Source organism: Oncorhynchus mykiss, chromosome 15 (genome assembly GCF_013265735.2).
Source record: "Oncorhynchus mykiss isolate Arlee chromosome 15, USDA_OmykA_1.1, whole genome shotgun sequence".
NCBI classification, from domain to species: Eukaryota; Metazoa; Chordata; class Actinopteri; order Salmoniformes; family Salmonidae; genus Oncorhynchus; species Oncorhynchus mykiss.
In genome coordinates this window covers 67761522-67785208 of record NC_048579.1, presented here as the reverse complement: position 1 = coordinate 67785208, position 23687 = coordinate 67761522, and the positions used below count along the sequence as shown (strand labels likewise).

The window sequence follows — 23687 nt, the reverse complement described above, 5'->3', positions numbered from 1 at the left end:
ATAAGCTTTATGGAAAACTCCTTTTATTTCTAGAAATCATATCAAAATTATTTTCTTTGTAATTCGTAACAGGTTGCAACCCATCAATTTGTCATAAACAACAAATAGATTGGACCCCATAGATGAGATTACCTTGGGTGATCTTTCATGCTTCCAGTAAGATTTCCTATGTCCCTACAGCAGTAGTTGATCTATTCAGTACTGTCATTTTGTTTATACCGAGTAGCAGGAGACAGTATCTGTCCAACTTGGCTCTTTGATGACATACCAGGAATGGATTCAAGATTACTGTGTGTCATATCAGCTATGATTCAATGTGCACAGTTCTCATCCAGGCTGGAGGTTTTCAATTATGGGTGTTTGTTCACGACTGAGCCAGTCACAACTTTTTCCACAATGGGAGATGTGAAAATGTGTTCATTAGGCACCAAATGGAAGAAAACACTGAAACAGGGCTGAACTCCAATAAGAAATGTGTGGTTGTTTTCCTATTGCAAAAATGTTTTAACCTTCCCGTTGTGAGCATGACATGAGGTTATGCTCGCAAATGTTTTATGCTGATGAGTTGGCTCAGAAGGCGTTGATGAAGCTGAAGTAGGCGTTGAGGAAGCCAGTTGGGTCCTCCAGCTGGGGATAATGGCTGATGTGTTCATCTAGAACCGACACAGTAGACCTCTGCACCAGTTTCCTGAAGGAAAATGACAACATTGGGTTGGGAGGGACAAAATGAATACTTTCTCTTCTGTAATACCCAAATGAATGATGGGGGATATATATACAGAAACCCAAATACTACTCTAATCAATCAGTTCCGGTTTAGCCGACATCCGCATAGTGGTGGAATGCATTAGCGCTGTCACACTAGCGTCTCCTAGCATTATACCTAAAGCGCACATTTCCTTTGGCTGCGCGGAGTCACATTTAGCGAAATTACATGCAGCCTTGTTTACAATTCCGAACACTAGAATGTGAGATCTAGCTACAGAGCCATTAGGCTGATAGAAATCATTTTCTGTAATGATTTTCAATTTGAGCGACATTTCTATATAGCCTACAATTTCTCGTTCTGGTCAGTCGCCTTCAATCGAGTCAGACGGGGGTTCAAATCTTCACTTTAGTTCTGCGTAATTGTGGTGCCTTACATCAGTCTACAAATCCCACACAACTCAAGGCCAATGGTGGTGCATTGTCTTGATTCACAAGTAAGATTCAAGTCTCTTTTCCCTCTCTGTTGGATTGAATGTTGAGTAACTTTGAAGTAAAAATATAAATATATATAATAAACAATCTAAATCCTGCAGTGGCTGAGTGGCTTGCAGAGCAAGATAATGGTTCAAAACCCGAGTGGTTCTGTAGCGAAGGTTATAGCCTCAATATATCCTGTGGCACAGAGGCTGTCAGAAGGCTACAGACCGACCGGAACAAAGAACATGTTTTCTGCTTTTTCGGACTACAGCCTTATGTTGGAGACAAAGACGTCATGAAAGATGGTGGCATAAGAGAAAGATGTCTGCCTCTCAGTGTCCATGGGGAAAGACTTGGCAGGGACCGTAAGATATCCTGGGGTGGTAATTAGCAGTGCGAAGCGTTGGTTGGACAAATGGTGAGAGAGTCAAAAGAAGGATCTATCCAGATAGGCCCTAAAGAAATGATCAAACCGGACCAGCTGAAACTCCAGCAACTGACACGGACCACTTCAAGTATGGTGGTGGAGGAAGGTAGCAACCGAGAGGGGAGAAGTGAGTAGAGTTCGAGGCAAGCAGAAGCAAAGACTAAATATTTTTTTTCAAGATTTAACCATGGTCTTTCTGGTGAATTATTACACAGCCATCTGCATTTATATCTCTGAATACAGGGACCATGTCCTCTTCGCTCCCCATCTCAGAGATGAAGGGTGGTCCTCTTCAATTCCAACCAGCAACCTCATGTGTGTGTGAGACAGGGAGCATCCACCAGCGCCACAGACCCCTTCACACTAACTAGGAAACACTTGTTAAAAAAGGTAGACATCTGAAGAGAGGAGGTTCATGTTAAAAATGACATTGGATGGGATTTGAACCCATGAACTTCGCGATGCCAGGTAGTGACAATTACTGTTAGTACGATAAACTGCTCTGACAGAGTGCATTTAACATTCTACACAACCTATGGACTGAGCTTTGAGGCCAAAAATACTTCTACAATATACTTTCTGTCTGTGTGTAGGGCTTGAATACCCTTCCTGGTATTTTTGCAGACATTAGAAGGAATGTACAGGCTTGTGCTCCAACAACAAGTCATACTACCTTATGACAAAATAAAGGCTCGACACGCCATAGAAAGTGTATTAAATTAATGTTTTAGACGTCGACAAAACATTAGATCCTATTTCAGTTGAATGCATTCAGTAGTACAACTGACTAGGTATCCCCTTTTCCCTGATTTGAAACAGGAAAAAACAGGAGTACATTATGCCTCAGACACTCACTGTAAACACCCCCCATCATGTGGTTGTACATGATACTACAGCTCTTCATATGGAAAGACAGCATTTCCCATGCAAGCTCAACCCTAGCAAAACTCATTGAATAGTCCTACACTCACAAATGTAACTACCCAATGCAAGTGAATGGCAATGATCCAGTGCATGTGAATGAAACTCTCACCAACACCTTAAATAACTCAATGCATGGCAATTGGATAAGAGTATGGAAGAGGTGCACTTACTGGTAAAGGAAGATGAATTGGGGGTGAGGGTTGACTGGATCCAGGGGTCCATAGATCATATGAACTGAAAGACAAGGAGGTAGAGAGATCACGTGGAGGAATGGGATTCCATGAACTTAAAAAAAATGTTTTTAGCCTTCCCATGACAGGTTAGTCAATTAGCATCTAATTAAATCCACATGCCTTCTCATAACAATCAAATGTTACAATGCATCTAGTGATGACACGCCGAAACGCTTCGCGGTGAGATGTTGAACAGGATTCTATGGGGATGGGGACCATGTGTAGTAGGGAGGGAGGTGTGGATCACACCGTTCACGCCACTACCAGCTAACCTTAATGGGGCACAGATGGGCTAATAAACTCCTGGGAGGTATTAGACTGTGCTAAGTAGCTTAGCCTCACTGACTGACTCGCTGGTCACCTCAGTCTAAACTAGAGGGGAGTTTTACAGCTTACAGTCACTGTACAACGGCATTCAGAAGTGTACTAACTGACATGCCACTGTAACTTGGTTTTGTGCAGTTTCATAGTAGGCACAAACCTACCTATTGCAGGAAATCAACATCAACAGATAGAACAGCAGTGGTGGAGTTGAATGAATGACAGACAGTAAATCATTATCTTAAAACTTCCTGCCATTGCCCTTCTATCATTACAGTACCTTCAGAAAGGATTCACAGTCCTTGACTATTTACACATTTTTCTTGTCTCATAATGCGATTAAAATAGGTTTGTCATTTTTTCTGTCAACGAACTATCCAAAATACTGTGGTGGGGTGGTAATGGAAAATAAACAGTAATATATTTGGATAAGAAAGGTATTCAACCCCCTGAGTCAATATATGCTAGGATCACCTTTGGCAGTGATTACAGCTGTGAGTCTTTCTGGGTCTGTCTAAAAGCTTTGCAAACCTGGATTGTACAATATTTGCCCATTATTCTTTAAAAAATTCTTCAAGCTCAGTCAAGTTCGATGTTGATCATTGCTAGACAGCCATTTTCAAGTCTTGCCATAGATTTTCAAGTCGATTTTTAAGTCAAAACTATAACTAGGCCACTCAGGAACATTCAATGTCATCTTGGTAAGTAACTCCAGTGTAGATTTGGCCTTGTGTTTTAGTTTATTGTCCTGCTGGATTTGTCTCCCAGTGTCTGTTAGAAAGCAGACTGAGTCAGGTTTTCCTCTAGGATTTTGACCTGTGCATAGCTCTATTACATTTTGTTTTCATATCCTAAAAAACTCCCTTGTCCTTGCCGATGACAAGCATACCCATAACATGATGCAGACACCACCATGCTTGAAAATATGAAGTGGTACTCGGTGATGTGTTGGCTTTAGCCCAAAAGTAATGCTTTGTATTCTGGACAAAAAGTACATTTCTTTGCCACATCTTTTGCAGTATTACTTTAGTGTCTTATTGCAAACAGGATGCATTTTGAAATATTTTTATTCTTAATTCTTAACAGGCTTCCTTGTTTTCACGCTGTAATTTAGGTTAGCATTGTGGAGTAACTACAGTGTTTTTGAGCCATACTCAGTTTTCGCCTATCACAGCCATTAAACTCTAACTAGTTTAAAAATCCCCGTTGGCCTCATGTTGAAATCCCTGAGCGGTTTCCTTCTTCTCCATCAACCGAATTAGGAAGGACATCTGTACCTTTGTAGTGACTAGGTGTACTGATACACCATCCAAAGTGTGATTAATAACTTCACCATGCTGAAAGGGGTAATCAAAGTCTGCTTTTTTTTTCTTTTCTTCATCTACCAATAGGTCTCCTTCTTTGCAAGTCATTGGAAAACCTCCCTGGTCTTTGTTGTTGAATTTGTGCTTGAAATTCACTGAGGAACCTTATAGATAATTGTATGTGTGGTGTACAGAGACGGGGTAGTCACTCAAAAATCATGTTACCACCATTATTGCACACAGAGTTAGTCCATGCAACTTATTATCTGACTTGTTAGGCACATTGTTATTCTTTACGTTATTTAGGCTTGTCATAACAAAGGGATTGGGGTATTCAGTGACACAAAATCTACATTTAATCAATTTTAAATTCAGGCTGTAACAACAAAATGTGGAAAAAGTCAAGGGGTTTGAATACTTTCTGAAGGCACAGTATATCACTCATCTATGAGATTATATCATTTTTTGTTTTCATTCAGTTATCAAAGGTTCAATCATAACTTGAGACACTCTAGTGTAACAAACTTCACATAAACCGGGCATTGATGTTTCAATCCTTGCTCAGCAACTAGACAGACAGTACTCACCAGGGATGAAAGTAGAGGTGAGAGCACCAACCCATCTGTCTCGGTGCTCGTCCCTCTGGTTAATAAACTGCAGGATACTAGGAGAAGGGATATGCCATCTTATTACCATCACTATTAATCACAGATCAATCACTTTTATCCATCACTGTATAGGAAGAAATGGGAAACTAGCTTTACGCTAATGAATTATATCAAATGAAAAGTACAAGGGTTGACCACATAATCTATGCAGGTGGAAACAATTCTGTTCATATACAGTACATTAGAATTTAGATGGAAAATGTGCACATTTATTCAGTGCAATTTGTTTGGGTTAAAATCACTTTTTTGAAATCAATTTCTTTCACCTATAACAATGTATCAAATAACACCAAATTTGACTAGCCATGTTAGTTTGAAATGAGTCAGTGATCTGTCTAGTGACTACTCTATTCCGTATGTATAGGTATTTAACTAGTGAGGTCTGAACAGTGTATATGGTACAGTACCTGTCCATGACCAGGTTCCCATCATTGAAGCGGACACCTGTCCACATGTCCAAGAACTCCGCGTCTGTGGGCTGGGTGTAAGGACCAAACACGTCCCCAAGCCTGACATGAAACCAAGAGTAAACAGGGTAAATGCTACATCTTTACAGTACATGAAATATGTTCACTCAAACACAGTTGAGTGCTGGTTAGGTCATCCTCCATGTTTTTACTCAGTTTGTTTCGTCAGCTATGATTTGCAGCGAATATAAATATCTTCATAATATTTAAATAAAATGTGTTCATCTTTGAAACAGTAAAAATGGTTGAGGGGGTTATAATTTAGCTGAATGGACATAACTAGAGATGTACTATTTGTGCCAAGTGAACTTGCCAACGATGTTCTTACTGTAAATATGTCATTACGGTTACATGCACACATTAATGCGGTTATTGCGGATAGTCATTAATATAATAGTTCGATTCAAACGTTTACATGCTTTGTAAGAATAACGATTTCTCTAATAATCATGTTTACATGGACACGTCTGGAATCAGGTTACCCGATGGCACTCTGACAAATGCAGAAAATCGCTAATCAAAATAAACGTTCTACCACCGCGACCACGTTATTTTTGGGAAGCATATTTGACATATAAAGCTTGTATGTGAAAACTACTTCTGAAGCCGAAACCACAGACACACGCCGTCAAAATTTGCGTGCGAGAGTAGAGTGCGTCAATTCACATACACAGCATCGCATATGCCAATTTAATGGTCAATACATAACAAACAGTTGTATTTATGTTCGCTATGTAGCCCTTGTTGTGTGTTCCTTTTGATGAACCTTATATCCTACAGGAGCCACCGCACATGCCTACTCTAAACAGTTATGTTAGCTCAAGAATGTGAGGAGTTGTTGCTAATACACCGGAGCAGATATCTTGTCTCATTCTTTCAACAGAAGTATTCTCTCTTGAAATCAGAGTCCCTCGTGTTTCCTAGCCTGCCTAAGCTAAGTTATATTCCTGTGATGGAAATTAACACAGGTAGGCATAAAGTTAGTTTTCAATTTGCATTATTTGGCACTGGCAGTTAAATGTAACACTAAGGGTGTGTTCATAAATTCACTCTAGGTATCTACTTCGATTTCAGAGCGCTCTTGTCTGAGTGCCAGAGCGCAGAATAATATGGCCGGTGCCAGTAAATGTCGGCAAAAAAAGCGTAATTAAATTGTTGCATGAAACATGAAAACAGCCAAACCAGCTCTGCCAGGGCGAGTAGAATGGTCAGAGTGAGGTTCTCATTTTTGTCTGGAAGTAGCTAGCAATCTAGCCAACGGCTTGGGTGCTTGACTGCCGTTGTGAGGTCAGAACGCTTGGATCAACCCTACTCCTCGGCCAGAGCGTCCAGTGTGCGCTCTGAATACTCAAGAGAGCGAAACGCTCTGAATTTACTAACGGACAATCTGACAATGCTCTGGATTTACTAACGCCCAGAGCGCACTCTGAGTGAATTTACGAACACATCGTAAATAGACACTTGGGTGTGTTCGTAAATTCCATCTGGAGTGCCAGAATGCGCTCTGGGCGTTCATAAACAGAACGTTGTCAGATTTTGATAAACAGAGTAAAGTGTTTACATGACTATTGCATAATCTGCCTACTGCCATAACTTGTAACTTTAATATTGATGTATGACTGTGCATGTAAAGGTAATGTATTTCACTGCAGATCATTCAAAATACACAATGAAAAAATATATAATTGACTGAGCCCCTTGCTGCAACGCTGTTAGCTTGAGCTCATGTGTCCCTTCTGTGTCCACGTTATTAAAGATTCAAGAGATGTGTACAGTAGGAGGAAACGTATGTGAGAACACAGGCATGTACCCTTTAGAGAACACCATGTAGTTGGTCAGACGGGTCAGCACTGGAGAGAGGAAGCTGGAGTCCTTGAGGAGCTGTGTGGGAGACAGCATGGCGATGATCCAACAGAACAACAATAAGCAGTCATAATGCTCAGAGAAGTCAGATAATCCAGAATAGTAAATGTCGACTAACCTTCTGAAGGAATCTGGGATGGTGTGTTTCTGGGAATATTCCTGTTCAAGAAAAAATGTTTTTTTACTTACATTAAATATTTCATAATCAAACATGGCAAGTTAACAGTAAGACAAAGGCTATCAAAACAATGTGTCACTTTGTCTTGAAGTTCTTGACCGGTAATCTACTTTGTACACATATGAAGTAAGTTTGAGGGGGTAAGAGTTTAGGGTAGGGACATCCCAAGGATTCCGGATAGCAGGGGTTAAACCAAGGGTGAGCTACTCTGGTACTGATGAGAAGCAGGGTGTGCAGGATTTAGTGGGAAAAATATCCAATTGGGCTGCGTGTGTAAATGCAGTCTTAGTCAAAAATAATATAATAATAAATCGGACAATACAGGTGAGTTTACAGGTTGTCTGCTACACACAACTTATAAATACACAAGTCTTTTCTCCTCACTTCATCAGTACTGTTCATTGGGTGTCATGGCTGCACTTACTGGCTCAGGGTAAGATGGTGGCAAGAGCAATGTTACTTTCATCTGTCTCTAGGTGCCTCCTTGCTTTGCTGAGCTGTTCATTGTTATCCTTATCAACAAGGTAAGAGCAACATTAAAGTACTGTTTGCTTGAATTGTTTTTGGATGTTTTATTTTTATCTGAAGTTAATATTTCGTTTGTTGCTTCCCCAGTTTATACGACCGTCTTTCTCCACCCTCTTCGAGCACGACACTAGTCGTCTATGAGCACGGCACTAGTCGTCTATGAGCACGGCACTAGTCGTCTATGAGCACGGCACTAGTCGTCTATGAGCACGGCACTAGTCGTCTATGAGCACGGCACTAGTCGTCTATGAGCACGACACTAGTCGTCTATGAGCACGGCACTAGTCGTCTATGAGCACGGCACTAGTCGTCTATGAGAACGGCACTAGTCGTCTATGAGAACGGCACTTGTCGTCTATGAGAACGGCACTTGTCGTCTATGAGCACGGCACTTGTCGTCTATGAGCACGGCACTAGTCGTCTATGAGAACGGCACTTGTCGTCTATGAGCACGGCACTAGTCGTCTATGAGAACGGCACTTGTCGTCTATGAGCACGGCACTTGCTGTTTCCTGAAGTCCACGATCATCTCCTTTGTTTTGTTGACGTTGAGGTTATTTTCCTGACACCACACTCCGAGGGCCCTCACCTCCTCCCTGTAGGCCGTCTCGTCGTTGTTGGTAATCAAGCCTACCACTGTAGTGTCGTCTGCAAACTTGATGATTGAGTTGGAGGCATGCATGGCCACGCAGTCGTGGGTGAACAGGGAGTACAGGAGAGGGCTCAGAACATACCCTTGTGGGGCCCCAGTGTTGAGGATCAGCAGGGTGGTTATGTTACCTACTCTCACCACCTGGGGGCGGCCCGTCAGGAAGTCCAGTACCCAGTTGCACAGGGCGGGGTCGAGACCCATCAAGCTTGATGACGAGTTTGGAGGGCACTATGGTGTTAAATGCTGAGCTGTAGTCGATGAACAGCATTCTCACATAGGTATTCCTCTTGTCCAGATGGGTTAGGGCAGTGTGCAGTGTGGTTGCGATTGCGTCGTCTGTGGACCTATTGGGGCGGTAAGCAAATTGGAGTGGGTCTAGGGTGTCAGGTAGGGTGGAGGTGATATGGTCCTTGACTAGTCTCTCAAAGCACTTCATGATGACGGAAGTGAGTGCTACGGGGCGGTAGTCGTTTAGCTCAGTTACCTTAGCTTTCTTGGGAACAGGCTTCAAGAGGGCCACCATTGTTCATGTGGGAACAGCAGACTGGGATAAGGATTGATTGAATATGTCTGTAAACACACCAGCCAGCTGGTCTGCGCATGCTCTGAGGACGCGGCTGGGGATGCCGTCTGGGACGGCAGCCTTGCGAGGGTTAACACGTTTAAATGTTTTACTCACATCGGCTGCAGTGAAGGAGAGTCCGCAGGTTTTGGTAGCGGGCCGTGTCAGTGGCACTGTATTGTCCTCAAAGCGAGCAAAGAAGTTGTTTAGTCTGTTTGGGAGCAAGACATCCTGGTCCGCGATGGGGCTGGTTTTCTTTTTGTAATTTGTGATTGACTGTAGACCCTGCCACATACCTCTTGTGTCTGAGCCGTTGAATTGCAACTACTTTGTCTCTATACTGACGCTTAGCTTGTTTGATTGCCTTGCGGAGGGAATAGCAACACTGTTTGTATTCGGTCATGTTTCCGGTCACCTTGCCCTGGTTAAAAGCAGTGGTTCGCGCTTTCAGTTTCGCGCGAATGCTGCCATCAATCCACAGTTTCTGGTTTGGGAATGTTTTAATAGTTGCTGTGGGTACAATATCGCAGATGCACTTGCTAATAAACTCACTCACCGAATCAGCGTATTCATTGTTGTTTGACGCAATGCGGAACATATCCCAATCCACGTGATCGAAGCAATCCTGAAGCGTGGAATCAGATTGGTCGGACTAGCGCTGAACAGACCTTAGTGCGGGCACTTCCTGTTTTAGTCTCTGTCTGTAGGCAGGGAGCAACAAAATGGAGTCGTGGTCAGCTTTTCCGAAAGAAGGGTGGGGGAGGGCCTTATATGCGTTGCGGAAGTTAGAATAACAATGATCCAGGGTTTTACCAGCCCTGGTAGCACAATCGATATGTTTATAGAATTTAGGGAGTCTTGTTTTCAGATTAGCCTTGTTAAAATCCCCAGCTACAATGAATGCAGCCTCAGGATATGTGGTTTCCAGTTTACATAGTCAAATAAAGTTAGTTCAGGGCCATCGATGTGTCTGCCTGGGGGGGAATATATGCGGCTGTGATTATAATCGAAGAGAATTCTCTTGGTAGATAATGCAGTCAACATTTGATTGTGAGGAATTCTAAGTCAGGTGAACAGAAGGACTTGAGTTCCTGTATGTTGTTATGATCACACCACGTCTCGTTAACCATAAGGCATACCCCCCCGCCCCTCTTCTTACCAGAAAGATGCTTGTTTCTGTCGGCGCGATGCGTGAAGAAACCAGCTGGTTGTACCGACTCCGATAGTGTGTCTCGAGTGAGCCATGTTTCCGTGAAAACAAAGAACGTTAGTCTCTTATGTCTCTTTGGAGTGCTACCCTTGCTCGGATTTCATCAACCTTGTTGTCAAGAGACTGGACATTTTCGAGTAGTATGCTCGGGAGCGGTGTGCGATGTGCTCGTATCCGGAGCCTGACCAGAAGACCGCTTCGTCTGCCCCTTTTACGGCGTCGTTGTTTTGGTTCGCCGGCTGGGATCCGATCCATTGTCCTGGGTGGAAGGCAAAACAGAGGATGTGCTTCGGGAACGTCGTATTCCTGGTCGTAATGACTGTGAGTTGACGTTGCTCTTGTACCCAGTAGTTCCTCCCGACTGTATGTAATAAAACCTAAGATTACCTGGGGTACCAATGTAAGAAATAACACGTAAAAAAATAAATACTGCATAGTTTCCTAGGAACGCGAAGAGAGGCGGTCATCTCTGTCGGCGCCGGAATGTTTCCAGGAACCAGCAGTAAGGTTCTGATATATTCTGAATAATCCAGGTTTCTTGTTGGCTACAACATGGTTCTTCCCAGGCTATGGGTGGTGTCTGGTTGGAGTCTTCCCAGGCTAAGGGTGGTGTCTGGTTGGAGTCTTCCCAGGCTATGGGTGGTGTCTGGTTGGAGTCTTCCCAGGCTAAGGGTGGTGTCTGGTTGGAGTCTTCCCAGGCTAAGGGTGGTGTCTGGTTGGAGTCTTCCCAGGCTAAGGGTGGTGTCTGGTTGGAGACAGTGTCGCTCAACCCGAACGGACTGAAGGGCCACGGTTAGGAGTCGTGAGCTCTCCTCCACAACACCTGGGCTGGGCTTCACCAGCATCACTTTGAGCCTGCTGTGGGACATGGAGCTCAGAGAGACCTCTGGGTGGGGTCTGGTTGGAGTCTTCCCAGGGTGTATTTGTCTGGGTACCATCAGTATGGCTACTAGGTAAGGTTGTTACATCTTTCTGATGTTGCAGCTTTAACACTTTCCTATTCCTGGCTCAGCAGCTCTGTATTAACCCGGATCCTGATATCATTAGGCTATGATGCTCTACAACTTTGAATACATTACTTTAAAATGTTTTTGTCTGGCTTGATTTGTCCATTTAAATGGTACATTTGACTTAAGTATGGTTTATGCTACCTGTAGCCAATCAGGAAAAGGTATGAAACTGTACTCTACCTCCATTGGACAAACAGAGGCTGTTGATGGTCAAGTGTCCAGTCCTGTTGTGGTCACTCCTGTGAGATACAAAGATGGGGAAGGGGTCAGTAGAAGCTCTACAGCCTCCATCATATTTCACCTTTCCTGTGTTGTTGGGTAATGGAAAGGAAAACACGACTATTGAGATGCAGCCCTATGATGTCAGAGTGCTTTCAGTGATGATGATTCCTCCAGGATTGGCTTCCAAGCCCAACGTTGACCATTAGTGGGGGAAATGCAAACTGACACAAGCTCAATGTTTAGGGGCAACTTCATTCTACTTGGTGCGGCAGTGCAGAGCTCACCTGTAGAGCAGTTCCAGGGCCACAGTGTCTCCATAGTCATGGGAGAGCAGGTTGACCCTCTGCTCTGTCAGACCCAGGTGGGACACCAACGCCTCCACAACACTGGCCTGCTCAAAGATGGAGTAGCGGTGGGGCCTCTGTCAGGGGGAAAGGTCAGTCTAGGTGAGCACCTTAGCTAGAACAAAATGTGCTTATTTGGATTTTTTAAAGATTGTTAATGCAATTTTCCTACTGGTCTACTTTCCTGTAGTGTATAGGTTAGCATAACTTGCCTTTCCTCAGTTATTGGCAATTGTTTGCTTGCTTTGTCATTACAGTTGTACACAATAACCCACAAACAGTGTCGTCTCTCTCCCTGGTAGATTCCCTGGCATTCTAACCGATGCCTCAGACCGTTTCACCCCGAACTAGCCCACAATTCAAGTCTGTCATAGCCTGCGACTCACAGGCTTGTCACTGAAGCCAAAACCAAGGAAGTCCAGAGCAATGACACGGTTAAAGCGCCGATTCAGGGGCTCCCATATCTGTAAGACAGAAACAGACCTGGCATTCAGACACCTGTCCAGATACCTGGGTCATGTTCATAAGGCATACAAAAATACCTGAATCCAAAAAGGGATGCTTGTTTTCATAACCGGTTGCAAAACCATTTGCTACGGTGTGCCCTATTGAACATGGCTCTGTTCACAATATACCATCTGAGAGAGTGTGGAACAAGAACGATCCCAGCAAACCAATTGATCTGTGCATAACATTTTATAGATAAGCCCCTTTCTCTCATCAGCTTACCTTGTACCAGTCCAGGCTGGAGGTAGGGAAGCCATGGAGGAGAATGACCACATCAGAGCTGCCTACAGCACCATAGGTCTCTGGTAGAGGGAAAAGTAAAGCATACACATTGTTCCTCACGTACCATGACCTGCTACACGCACCACGAAAATATGTTACATCGATCAAAGTAAAGGGCTAAAACTGCTGCTTGGAACTTGTCATTGCAAAGTGCAAATGATGACTGATCTGAACATGGGCTCCAACTTCTAGCAGTCCACTGTTCACTGTACTGATGAAGGAGCCACTAGATGGGCTCCAACTTCTAGCAGTCCACTGTTCACTGTACTGATGAAGGAGCCACTAGATGGCTACAATAGTCTGTACTGATGAAGGAGCCACTAGATGGGCTCCAACTTCTAGCAGTCCACTGTTCACTGTACTGATGAAGGAGCCACTAGATGGGCTCCAACTTCTAGCAGTCCACTGTTCACTGTACTGATGAAGGAGCCACTAGATGGGCTCCAACTTCTAGCAGTCCACTGTTCACTGTACTGATGAAGGAGCCACTAGATGGGCTCCAACTTCTAGCAGTCCACTGTTCACTGTACTGATGAAGGAGCCACTAGATGGGCTCCAACTTCTAGCAGTCCACTGTTCACTGTACTGACGAAGGAGCCACTAGATGGCTACAGTAGTCTGTACTGATGGAACCACTAGATGGTTACAGTAGTCTGTACTGATGGAACCACTAGATGGTTACAGTAGTCTGTACTGATGAAGGAGCCACTAGATGGTTACAGTAGTCTGTACTGATGAAGGAGCCACTAGATGGTTACAGTAGTCTGTACTGATGAAGGAGCCACTAGATGGCTACAGTAGTCTGTACTGATTAAGGAGCCACTAGATGGCTACAGTAGTCTGTACTGATGAAGGAGCCACTAGATGGTTACAGTAGTCTGTACTGATGAAGAAGCCACTAGATGGTTACAGTGGTCTGTACTGATGAAGGAACCACTAGATGGTTATAGTAGTCTGTACTGATGAAGGAGCCACTAGATGGTTACAGTAGTCTGTACTGATGAAGGAGCCACTAGATGGCTACAGTAGTCTGTACTGATGAAGGAGCCACTAGATGGTTACAGTAGTCTGTACTGATGAAGGAACCACTAGATGGTTACAGTAGTCTGTACTGATGAAGGAACCACTAGATGGCTACAGTAGTCTGTACTGATGAAGGAGCCACTAGATGGTTACAGTAGTCTGTACTGATGAAGAAGCCACTAGATGGTTACAGTAGTCTGTACTGATGAAGAAGCCACTAGATGGTTACAGTAGTATGTACTGATGAAGGAACCACTAGATGGCTACAGTAGTCTGTACTGATGAAGGAGCCACTAGATGGTTACAGTAGTCTGTACTGATGAAGGAGCCACTAGATGGTTACAGTAGTCTGTACTGATGAAGGAGCCACTAGATGGTTACAGTAGTCTGTACTGATGAAGGAGCCACTAGATGGTTACAGTAGTCTGTACTGATGAAGGAGCCACTAGATGGTTACAGTAGTCTGTACTGATGAAGGAGCCACTAGATGGTTACAGTAGTCTGTACTGATGAAGGAGCCACTAGATGGTTACAGTAGTCTGTACTGATGAAGGAGCCACTAGATGGTTACAGTAGTCTGTACTGATGAAGGAGCCACTAGATGGTTACAGTAGTCTGTACTGATGAAGGAGACACTAGATGGTTACAGTAGTCTGTACTGATGAAGGAGCCACTAGATGGTTACAGTAGTCTGTACTGATGAAGGAGCCACTGACTAGATGGTTACAGTAGTCTGCACTGATGAAGGAGACACTAGATGGTTACAGTAGTCTATACTGATGAAGGAGCCACTAGATGGTTACAGTAGTCTGTACTGATGAAGGAACCACTAGATGGTTACAGTAGTCTGTACTGATGAAGGAACCACTAGATGGTTACAGTAGTCTGTACTGATGAAGGAGCCACTAGACGGTTACAGTAGTCTGTACTGATGAAGAAGCCACTAGACGGTTACAGTAGTCTGTACTGATGAAGGAGCCACTAGATGGTTACAGTAGTCTGTACTGATGAAGGAGCCACTAGACGGCTACAGTAGTCTGTACTGATGAAGGAGCCACTAGACGGCTACAGTAGTCTGTACTGATGAAGGAGCCACTAGATGGTTACAGTAGTCTGTACTGATGAAGGAGCCACTAGATGGTTACAGTAGTCTGTACTGATGAAGGAGCCACTAGATGGTTACAGTAGTCTGTACTGATGAAGGAGCCACTAGACGGTTACAGTAGTCTGTACTGATGAAGGAGCCACTAGATGGCTACAGTAGTCTGTACTGATGAAGAAGCCACTAGATGGTTACAGTAGTCTGTACTGATGAAGGAGCCACTAGATGGTTACAGTAGTCTGTACTGATGAAGGAGCCACTAGATGGCTACAGTAGTCTGTACTGATGAAGGAGCCACTAGACGGCTACAGTAGTCTGTACTGATGAAGGAGCCACTAGACGGCTACAGTAGTCTGTACTGATGAAGGAGCCACTAGATGGTTACAGTAGTCTGTACTGATGAAGGAGCCACTAGATGGTTACAGTAGTCTGTACTGATGAAGGAGCCACTAGATGGTTACAGTAGTCTGTACTGATGAAGGAGCCACTGACTAGATGGTTACAGTAGTCTGCACTGATGAAGGAGACACTAGATGGTTACAGTAGTCTATACTGATGAAGGAGCCACTAGATGGTTACAGTAGTCTGTACTGATGAAGGAGCCACTAGACGGCTACAGTAGTCTGTACTGATGAAGGAGCCACTAGACGGCTACAGTAGTCTGTACTGATGAAGGAGCCAGTAGATGGTTACAGTAGTCTGTACTGATGAAGGAGCCACTGGACGGTTACAGTAGTCTGTACTGATGAAGGAGCCACTAGATGGTTACAGTAGTCTGTACTGATGAAGGAGCCACTAGATGGTTACAGTAGTCTGTACTGATGAAGGAGCCACTAGATGGTTACAGTAGTCTGTACTGATGAAGGAGCCACTAGATGGTTAGTAGTCTGTACTGATGAAGGAGCCACTAGATGGTTACAGTAGTCTGTACTGATGAAGGAGCCACTAGATGGTTACAGTAGTCTGTACCGATGAAGGAACCACTAGATGGTTACAGTAGTCTGTACCGATGAAGGAGCCACTAGATGGTTACAGTAGTCTGTACCGATGAAGGAACCACTAGATGGTTACAGTAGAATACCGATGAAGGAGCCACTAGATGGTTACAGTAGTCTGTACCGATGAAGGAGCCACTAGATGGTTACAGTAGTCTGTACTGATGAAGGAGCCACTAGATGGTTACAGTAGTCTGTACTGATGAAGGAGCCACTAGATGGTTACAGTAGTCTGTACTGATGAAGGAGCCACTAGATGGTTACAGTAGTCTGTACTGATGAAGGAGCCACTAGATGGTTACAGTAGTCTGTACTGATGGAACCACTAGATGGCTACAGTAGTCTGTACTGATGAAGGAGCCACTAGATGGTTACAGTAGTCTGTACTGATGAAGGGGCCACTAGATGGTTACAGTAGTCTGTACTGATGAAGGAACCACTAGATGGTTACAGTAGTCTGTACTGATGAAGGAGCCACTAGATGGTTACAGTAGTCTGTACTGATGAAGGAGCCACTAGACGGCTACAGTAGTCTGTACTGATGGAACCACTAGATGGTTACAGTAGTCTGTACTGATGAAGGAGCCACTAGATGGTTACAGTAGTCTGTACTGATGAAGGAGCCACTAGATGGCTACAGTAGTCTGTACTGATGAAGGAACCACTAGACGGTTACAGTAGTCTGTACTGATGAAGGAGCCACTAGACGGTTACAGTAGTCTGTACTGATGAAGGAGCCACTAGACGGTTACAGTAGTCTGTACTGATGAAGCAGACACTAGACGGCTACAGTAGTCTGTACTGATGAAGGAGCCACTAGATGGTTACAGTAGTCTGTACTGATGAAGGAACCACTAGATGGTTACAGTAGTCTGTACTGATGAAGGAACCACTAGATGGTTACAGTAGTCTGTACTGATGAAGGAGCCACTAGATGGTTACAGTAGTCTGTACTGATGAAGGAGCCACTAGATGGTTACAGTAGTCTGTACTGATGAAGGAGCCACTAGATGGTTACAGTAGTCTGTACTGATGAAGGAGCCACTAGATGGTTACAGTAGTCTGTACTGATGAAGGAGCCACTAGATGGTTACAGTAGTCTTTACTGATGAAGGAGCCACTAGATGGTTACAGTAGTCTGTACTGATGAAGGAGCCACTAGATGGTTACAGTAGTCTGTACTGATGAAGGAGCCACTAGATGGTTACAGTAGTCTGTACTGATGGAACCACTAGATGGTTACAGTAGTCTGTACTGATGAAGGAGCCACTAGATGGTTACAGTAGTCTGTACTGATGAAGGAGCCACTAGATGGTTACAGTAGTCTGTACTGATGAAGGAGCCACTAGATGGTTACAGTAGTCTGTACAGATGATGGAACCACTAGATGGTTACAGTAGTCTGTACTGATGAAGGAGCCACTAGATGGTTACAATAGTCTGTACTGATGGAACCACTAGATGGCTACAGTAGTCTGTACTGATGGAACCACTAGATGGTTACAGTAGTCTGTACTGATGAAGGAGCCACTAGATGGCTACAGTAGTCTGTACTGATGGAACCACTAGATGGTTACAGTAGTCTGTACTGATGAAGGAGCCACTAGATGGTTACAGTAGTCTGTACTGATGAAGGAGCCACTAGATGGTTACAGTAGTCTGTACTGATGAAGGAGCCACTAGATGGTTACAGTAGTCTGTACTGATGAAGGAGCCACTAGATGGCTACAGTAGTCTGTACTGATTAAGGAGCCACTAGATGGCTACAGTAGTCTGTACTGATGAAGGAGCCACTAGATGGTTACAGTAGTCTGTACTGATGAAGAAGCCACTAGATGGTTACAGTGGTCTGTACTGATGAAGGAGCCACTAGATGGTTATAGTAGTCTGTACTGATGAAGGAGCCACTAGATGGTTACAGTAGTCTGTACTGATGAAGGAGCCACTAGATGGCTACAGTAGTCTGTACTGATGAAGGAGCCACTAGATGGTTACAGTAGTCTGTACTGATGAAGGAACCACTAGATGGTTACAGTAGTCTGTACTGATGAAGGAACCACTAGATGGCTACAGTAGTCTGTACTGATGAAGGAGCCACTAGATGGTTACAGTAGTCTGTACTGATGAAGAAGCCACTAGATGGTTACAGTAGTCTGTACTGATGAAGAAGCCACTAGATGGTTACAGTAGTCTGTACTGATGAAGGAACCACTAGATGGCTACAGTAGTCTGTACTGATGAAGGAGCCACTAGATGGTTACAGTAGTCTGTACTGATGAAGGAGCCACTAGATGGTTACAGTAGTCTGTACTGATGAAGGAGCCACTAGATGGTTACAGTAGTCTGTACTGATGAAGGAGCCACTAGATGGTTACAGTAGTCTGTACTGATGAAGGAGCCACTAGATGGTTACAGTAGTCTGTACTGATGAAGGAGCCACTAGATGGTTACAGTAGTCTGTACTGATGAAGGAGACACTAGATGGTTACAGTAGTCTGTACTGATGAAGGAGCCACTAGATGGTTACAGTAGTCTGTACTGATGAAGGAGCCACTAGATGGTTACAGTAGTCTGTACTGATGAAGGAGCCACTAGATGGTTACAGTAGTCTGTACTGATGAAGGAGCCACTAGATGGCTACAGTAGTCTGTACTGATGAAGGAACCACTAGACGGTTACAGTAGTCTGTACTGATGAAGGAGCCACTAGACGGTTACAGTAGTCTGTACAGATGATGGAACCACTAGATGGTTACAGTAGTCTGTACTGATGAAGGAGCCACTAGATGGTTACAATAGTCTGTACTGATGGAACCACTAGATGGCTACAGTAGTCTGTACTGATGAAGGAACCACTAGATGGTTACAGTAGTCTGTACTGATGAAGGAACCACTAGATGGTTACAGTAGTCTGTACTGATGAAGGAGCCACTAGATGGTTACAGTAGTCTGTACTGATGAAGGAGCCACTAGATGGTTACAGTAGTCTGTACTGATGAAGGAGCCACTAGATGGTTACAGTAGTCTGTACTGATGAAGGAGCCACTAGATGGTTACAGTAGTCTGTACTGATGAAGGAGCCACTAGATGGTTACAGTAGTCTTTACTGATGAAGGAGCCACTAGATGGTTACAGTAGTCTGTACTGATGAAGGAGCCACTAGATGGTTACAGTAGTCTGTACTGATGAAGGAGCCACTAGATGGTTACAGTAGTCTGTACTGATGGAACCACTAGATGGTTACAGTAGTCTGTACTGATGAAGGAGCCACTAGATGGTTACAGTAGTCTGTACTGATGAAGGAGCCACTAGATGGTTACAGTAGTCTGTACTGATGAAGGAGCCACTAGATGGTTACAGTAGTCTGTACAGATGATGGAACCACTAGATGGTTACAGTAGTCTGTACTGATGAAGGAGCCACTAGATGGTTACAATAGTCTGTACTGATGGAACCACTAGATGGCTACAGTAGTCTGTACTGATGGAACCACTAGATGGTTACAGTAGTCTGTACTGATGAAGGAGCCACTAGATGGCTACAGTAGTCTGTACTGATGGAACCACTAGATGGTTACAGTAGTCTGTACTGATGAAGGAGCCACTAGATGGTTACAGTAGTCTGTACTGATGAAGGAGCCACTAGATGGTTACAGTAGTCTGTACTGATGAAGGAGCCACTAGATGGTTACAGTAGTCTGTACTGATGAAGGAGCCACTAGATGGCTACAGTAGTCTGTACTGATTAAGGAGCCACTAGATGGCTACAGTAGTCTGTACTGATGAAGGAGCCACTAGATGGTTACAGTAGTCTGTACTGATGAAGAAGCCACTAGATGGTTACAGTGGTCTGTACTGATGAAGGAACCACTAGATGGTTATAGTAGTCTGTACTGATGAAGGAGCCACTAGATGGTTACAGTAGTCTGTACTGATGAAGGAGCCACTAGATGGCTACAGTAGTCTGTACTGATGAAGGAGCCACTAGATGGTTACAGTAGTCTGTACTGATGAAGGAACCACTAGATGGTTACAGTAGTCTGTACTGATGAAGGAACCACTAGATGGCTACAGTAGTCTGTACTGATGAAGGAGCCACTAGATGGTTACAGTAGTCTGTACTGATGAAGAAGCCACTAGATGGTTACAGTAGTCTGTACTGATGAAGAAGCCACTAGATGGTTACAGTAGTCTGTACTGATGAAGGAACCACTAGATGGCTACAGTAGTCTGTACTGATGAAGGAGCCACTAGATGGTTACAGTAGTCTGTACTGATGAAGGAGCCACTAGATGGTTACAGTAGTCTGTACTGATGAAGGAGCCACTAGATGGTTACAGTAGTCTGTACTGATGAAGGAGCCACTAGATGGTTACAGTAGTCTGTACTGATGAAGGAGCCACTAGATGGTTACAGTAGTCTGTACTGATGAAGGAGCCACTAGATGGTTACAGTAGTCTGTACTGATGAAGGAGACACTAGATGGTTACAGTAGTCTGTACTGATGAAGGAGCCACTAGATGGTTACAGTAGTCTGTACTGATGAAGGAGCCACTAGATGGTTACAGTAGTCTGTACTGATGAAGGAGACACTAGATGGTTACAGTAGTCTATACTGATGAAGGAGCCACTAGATGGTTACAGTAGTCTGTACTGATGAAGGAACCACTAGATGGTTACAGTAGTCTGTACTGATGAAGGAACCACTAGATGGTTACAGTAGTCTGTACTGATGAAGGAGCCACTAGATGGTTACAGTAGTCTGTACTGATGAAGAAGCCACTAGACGGTTATAGTAGTCTGTACTGATGAAGAAGCCACTAGACGGTTACAGTAGTCTGTACTGATGAAGGAGCCACTAGATGGTTACAGTAGTCTGTACTGATGAAGGAGCCACTAGACGGCTACAGTAGTCTGTACTGATGAAGGAGCCACTAGATGGTTACAGTAGTCTGTCCTGATGAAGGAGCCACTAGACGGTTACAGTAGTCTGTACTGATGAAGGAGCCACTAGATGGCTACAGTAGTCTGTACTGATGAAGGAGCCACTAGATGGTTACAGTAGTCTGTACTGATGAAGAAGCCACTAGATGGTTACAGTAGTCTGTACCGATGAAGGAGCCACTAGATGGTTACAGTAGTCTGTACCGATGAAGGAACCACTAGATGGTTACAGTAGAATACCGATGAAGGAGCCACTAGATGGTTACAGTAGTCTGTACCGATGAAGGAGCCACTAGATGGTTACAGTAGTCTGTACTGATGAAGGAGCCACTAGATGGTTACAGTAGTCTGTACTGATGAAGGAGCCACTAGATGGTTACAGTAGTCTGTACTGATGAAGGAGCCACTAGATGGTTACAGTAGTCTGTACTGATGAAGGAGCCACTAGATGGTTACAGTAGTCTGTACTGATGGAACCACTAGATGGCTACAGTAGTCTGTACTGATGAAGGAGCCACTAGATGGTTACAGTAGTCTGTACTGATGAAGGAGCCACTAGATGGTTACAGTAGTCTGTACTGATGAAGGAACCACTAGATGGTTACAGTAGTCTGTACTGATGAAGGAGCCACTAGATGGTTACAGTAGTCTGTACTGATGAAGGAGCCACTAGACGGCTACAGTAGTCTGTACTGATGGAACCACTAGATGGTTACAGTAGTCTGTACTGATGAAGGAGCCACTAGATGGTTACAGTAGTCTGTACTGATGAAGGAGCCACTAGATGGCTACAGTAGTCTGTACTGATGAAGGAACCACTAGACGGTTACAGTAGTCTGTACTGATGAAGGAGCCACTAGACGGTTACAGTAGTCTGTACTGATGAAGGAGCCACTAGACGGTTACAGTAGTCTGTACTGATGAAGCAGACACTAGACGGCTACAGTAGTCTGTACTGATGAAGGAGCCACTAGATGGTTACAGTAGTCTGTACTGATGAAGGAACCACTAGATGGTTACAGTAGTCTGTACTGATGAAGGAACCACTAGATGGTTACAGTAGTCTGTACTGATGAAGGAGCCACTAGATGGTTACAGTAGTCTGTACTGATGAAGGAGCCACTAGATGGTTACAGTAGTCTGTACTGATGAAGGAGCCACTAGATGGTTACAGTAGTCTGTACTGATGAAGGAGCCACTAGATGGTTACAGTAGTCTGTACTGATGAAGGAGCCACTAGATGGTTACAGTAGTCTTTACTGATGAAGGAGCCACTAGATGGTTACAGTAGTCTGTACTGATGAAGGAGCCACTAGATGGTTACAGTAGTCTGTACTGATGAAGGAGCCACTAGATGGTTACAGTAGTCTGTACTGATGGAACCACTAGATGGTTACAGTAGTCTGTACTGATGAAGGAGCCACTAGATGGTTACAGTAGTCTGTACTGATGAAGGAGCCACTAGATGGTTACAGTAGTCTGTACTGATGAAGGAGCCACTAGATGGTTACAGTAGTCTGTACAGATGATGGAACCACTAGATGGTTACAGTAGTCTGTACTGATGAAGGAGCCACTAGATGGTTACAATAGTCTGTACTGATGGAACCACTAGATGGCTACAGTAGTCTGTACTGATGGAACCACTAGATGGTTACAGTAGTCTGTACTGATGAAGGAGCCACTAGATGGCTACAGTAGTCTGTACTGATGGAACCACTAGATGGTTACAGTAGTCTGTACTGATGAAGGAGCCACTAGATGGTTACAGTAGTCTGTACTGATGAAGGAGCCACTAGATGGTTACAGTAGTCTGTACTGATGAAGGAGCCACTAGATGGTTACAGTAGTCTGTACTGATGAAGGAGCCACTAGATGGCTACAGTAGTCTGTACTGATTAAGGAGCCACTAGATGGCTACAGTAGTCTGTACTGATGAAGGAGCCACTAGATGGTTACAGTAGTCTGTACTGATGAAGAAGCCACTAGATGGTTACAGTGGTCTGTACTGATGAAGGAACCACTAGATGGTTATAGTAGTCTGTACTGATGAAGGAGCCACTAGATGGTTACAGTAGTCTGTACTGATGAAGGAGCCACTAGATGGCTACAGTAGTCTGTACTGATGAAGGAGCCACTAGATGGTTACAGTAGTCTGTACTGATGAAGGAACCACTAGATGGTTACAGTAGTCTGTACTGATGAAGGAACCACTAGATGGCTACAGTAGTCTGTACTGATGAAGGAGCCACTAGATGGTTACAGTAGTCTGTACTGATGAAGAAGCCACTAGATGGTTACAGTAGTCTGTACTGATGAAGAAGCCACTAGATGGTTACAGTAGTCTGTACTGATGAAGGAACCACTAGATGGCTACAGTAGTCTGTACTGATGAAGGAGCCACTAGATGGTTACAGTAGTCTGTACTGATGAAGGAGCCACTAGATGGTTACAGTAGTCTGTACTGATGAAGGAGCCACTAGATGGTTACAGTAGTCTGTACTGATGAAGGAGCCACTAGATGGTTACAGTAGTCTGTACTGATGAAGGAGCCACTAGATGGTTACAGTAGTCTGTACTGATGAAGGAGCCACTAGATGGTTACAGTAGTCTGTACTGATGAAGGAGACACTAGATGGTTACAGTAGTCTGTACTGATGAAGGAGCCACTAGATGGTTACAGTAGTCTGTACTGATGAAGGAGCCACTAGATGGTTACAGTAGTCTGTACTGATGAAGG

At 44.1% G+C, this 23687-nt stretch overlaps 1 protein-coding gene across 3 annotated transcripts in view; it reads right to left on the bottom strand.

The window, feature by feature from the left end:
- Positions 1–6: 6 nt before the first annotated feature.
- LOC110500445 (mesoderm-specific transcript homolog protein) overlaps positions 7–23687 on the bottom strand; it is a 51129-nt gene continuing 27448 nt past the window's right edge. For all 3 annotated transcript variants that reach the window (XM_036945062.1, XM_036945061.1, XM_036945063.1), the window contains exons 3-12: positions 12828–12907; positions 12485–12562; positions 12039–12175; positions 11713–11771; positions 7511–7551; positions 7340–7410; positions 5470–5571; positions 4982–5058; positions 2707–2770; positions 7–688 (exon numbers count right to left, since the gene is read on the bottom strand). In XM_036945062.1, coding sequence (XP_036800957.1) covers positions 571–688; positions 2707–2770; positions 4982–5058; positions 5470–5571; positions 7340–7410; positions 7511–7551; positions 11713–11771; positions 12039–12175; positions 12485–12562; positions 12828–12907 — 827 coding nt within the window. In that variant the 3' untranslated portion in view covers positions 7–570. The remainder of the gene's footprint in view (positions 689–2706; positions 2771–4981; positions 5059–5469; positions 5572–7339; positions 7411–7510; positions 7552–11712; positions 11772–12038; positions 12176–12484; positions 12563–12827; positions 12908–23687) is intronic.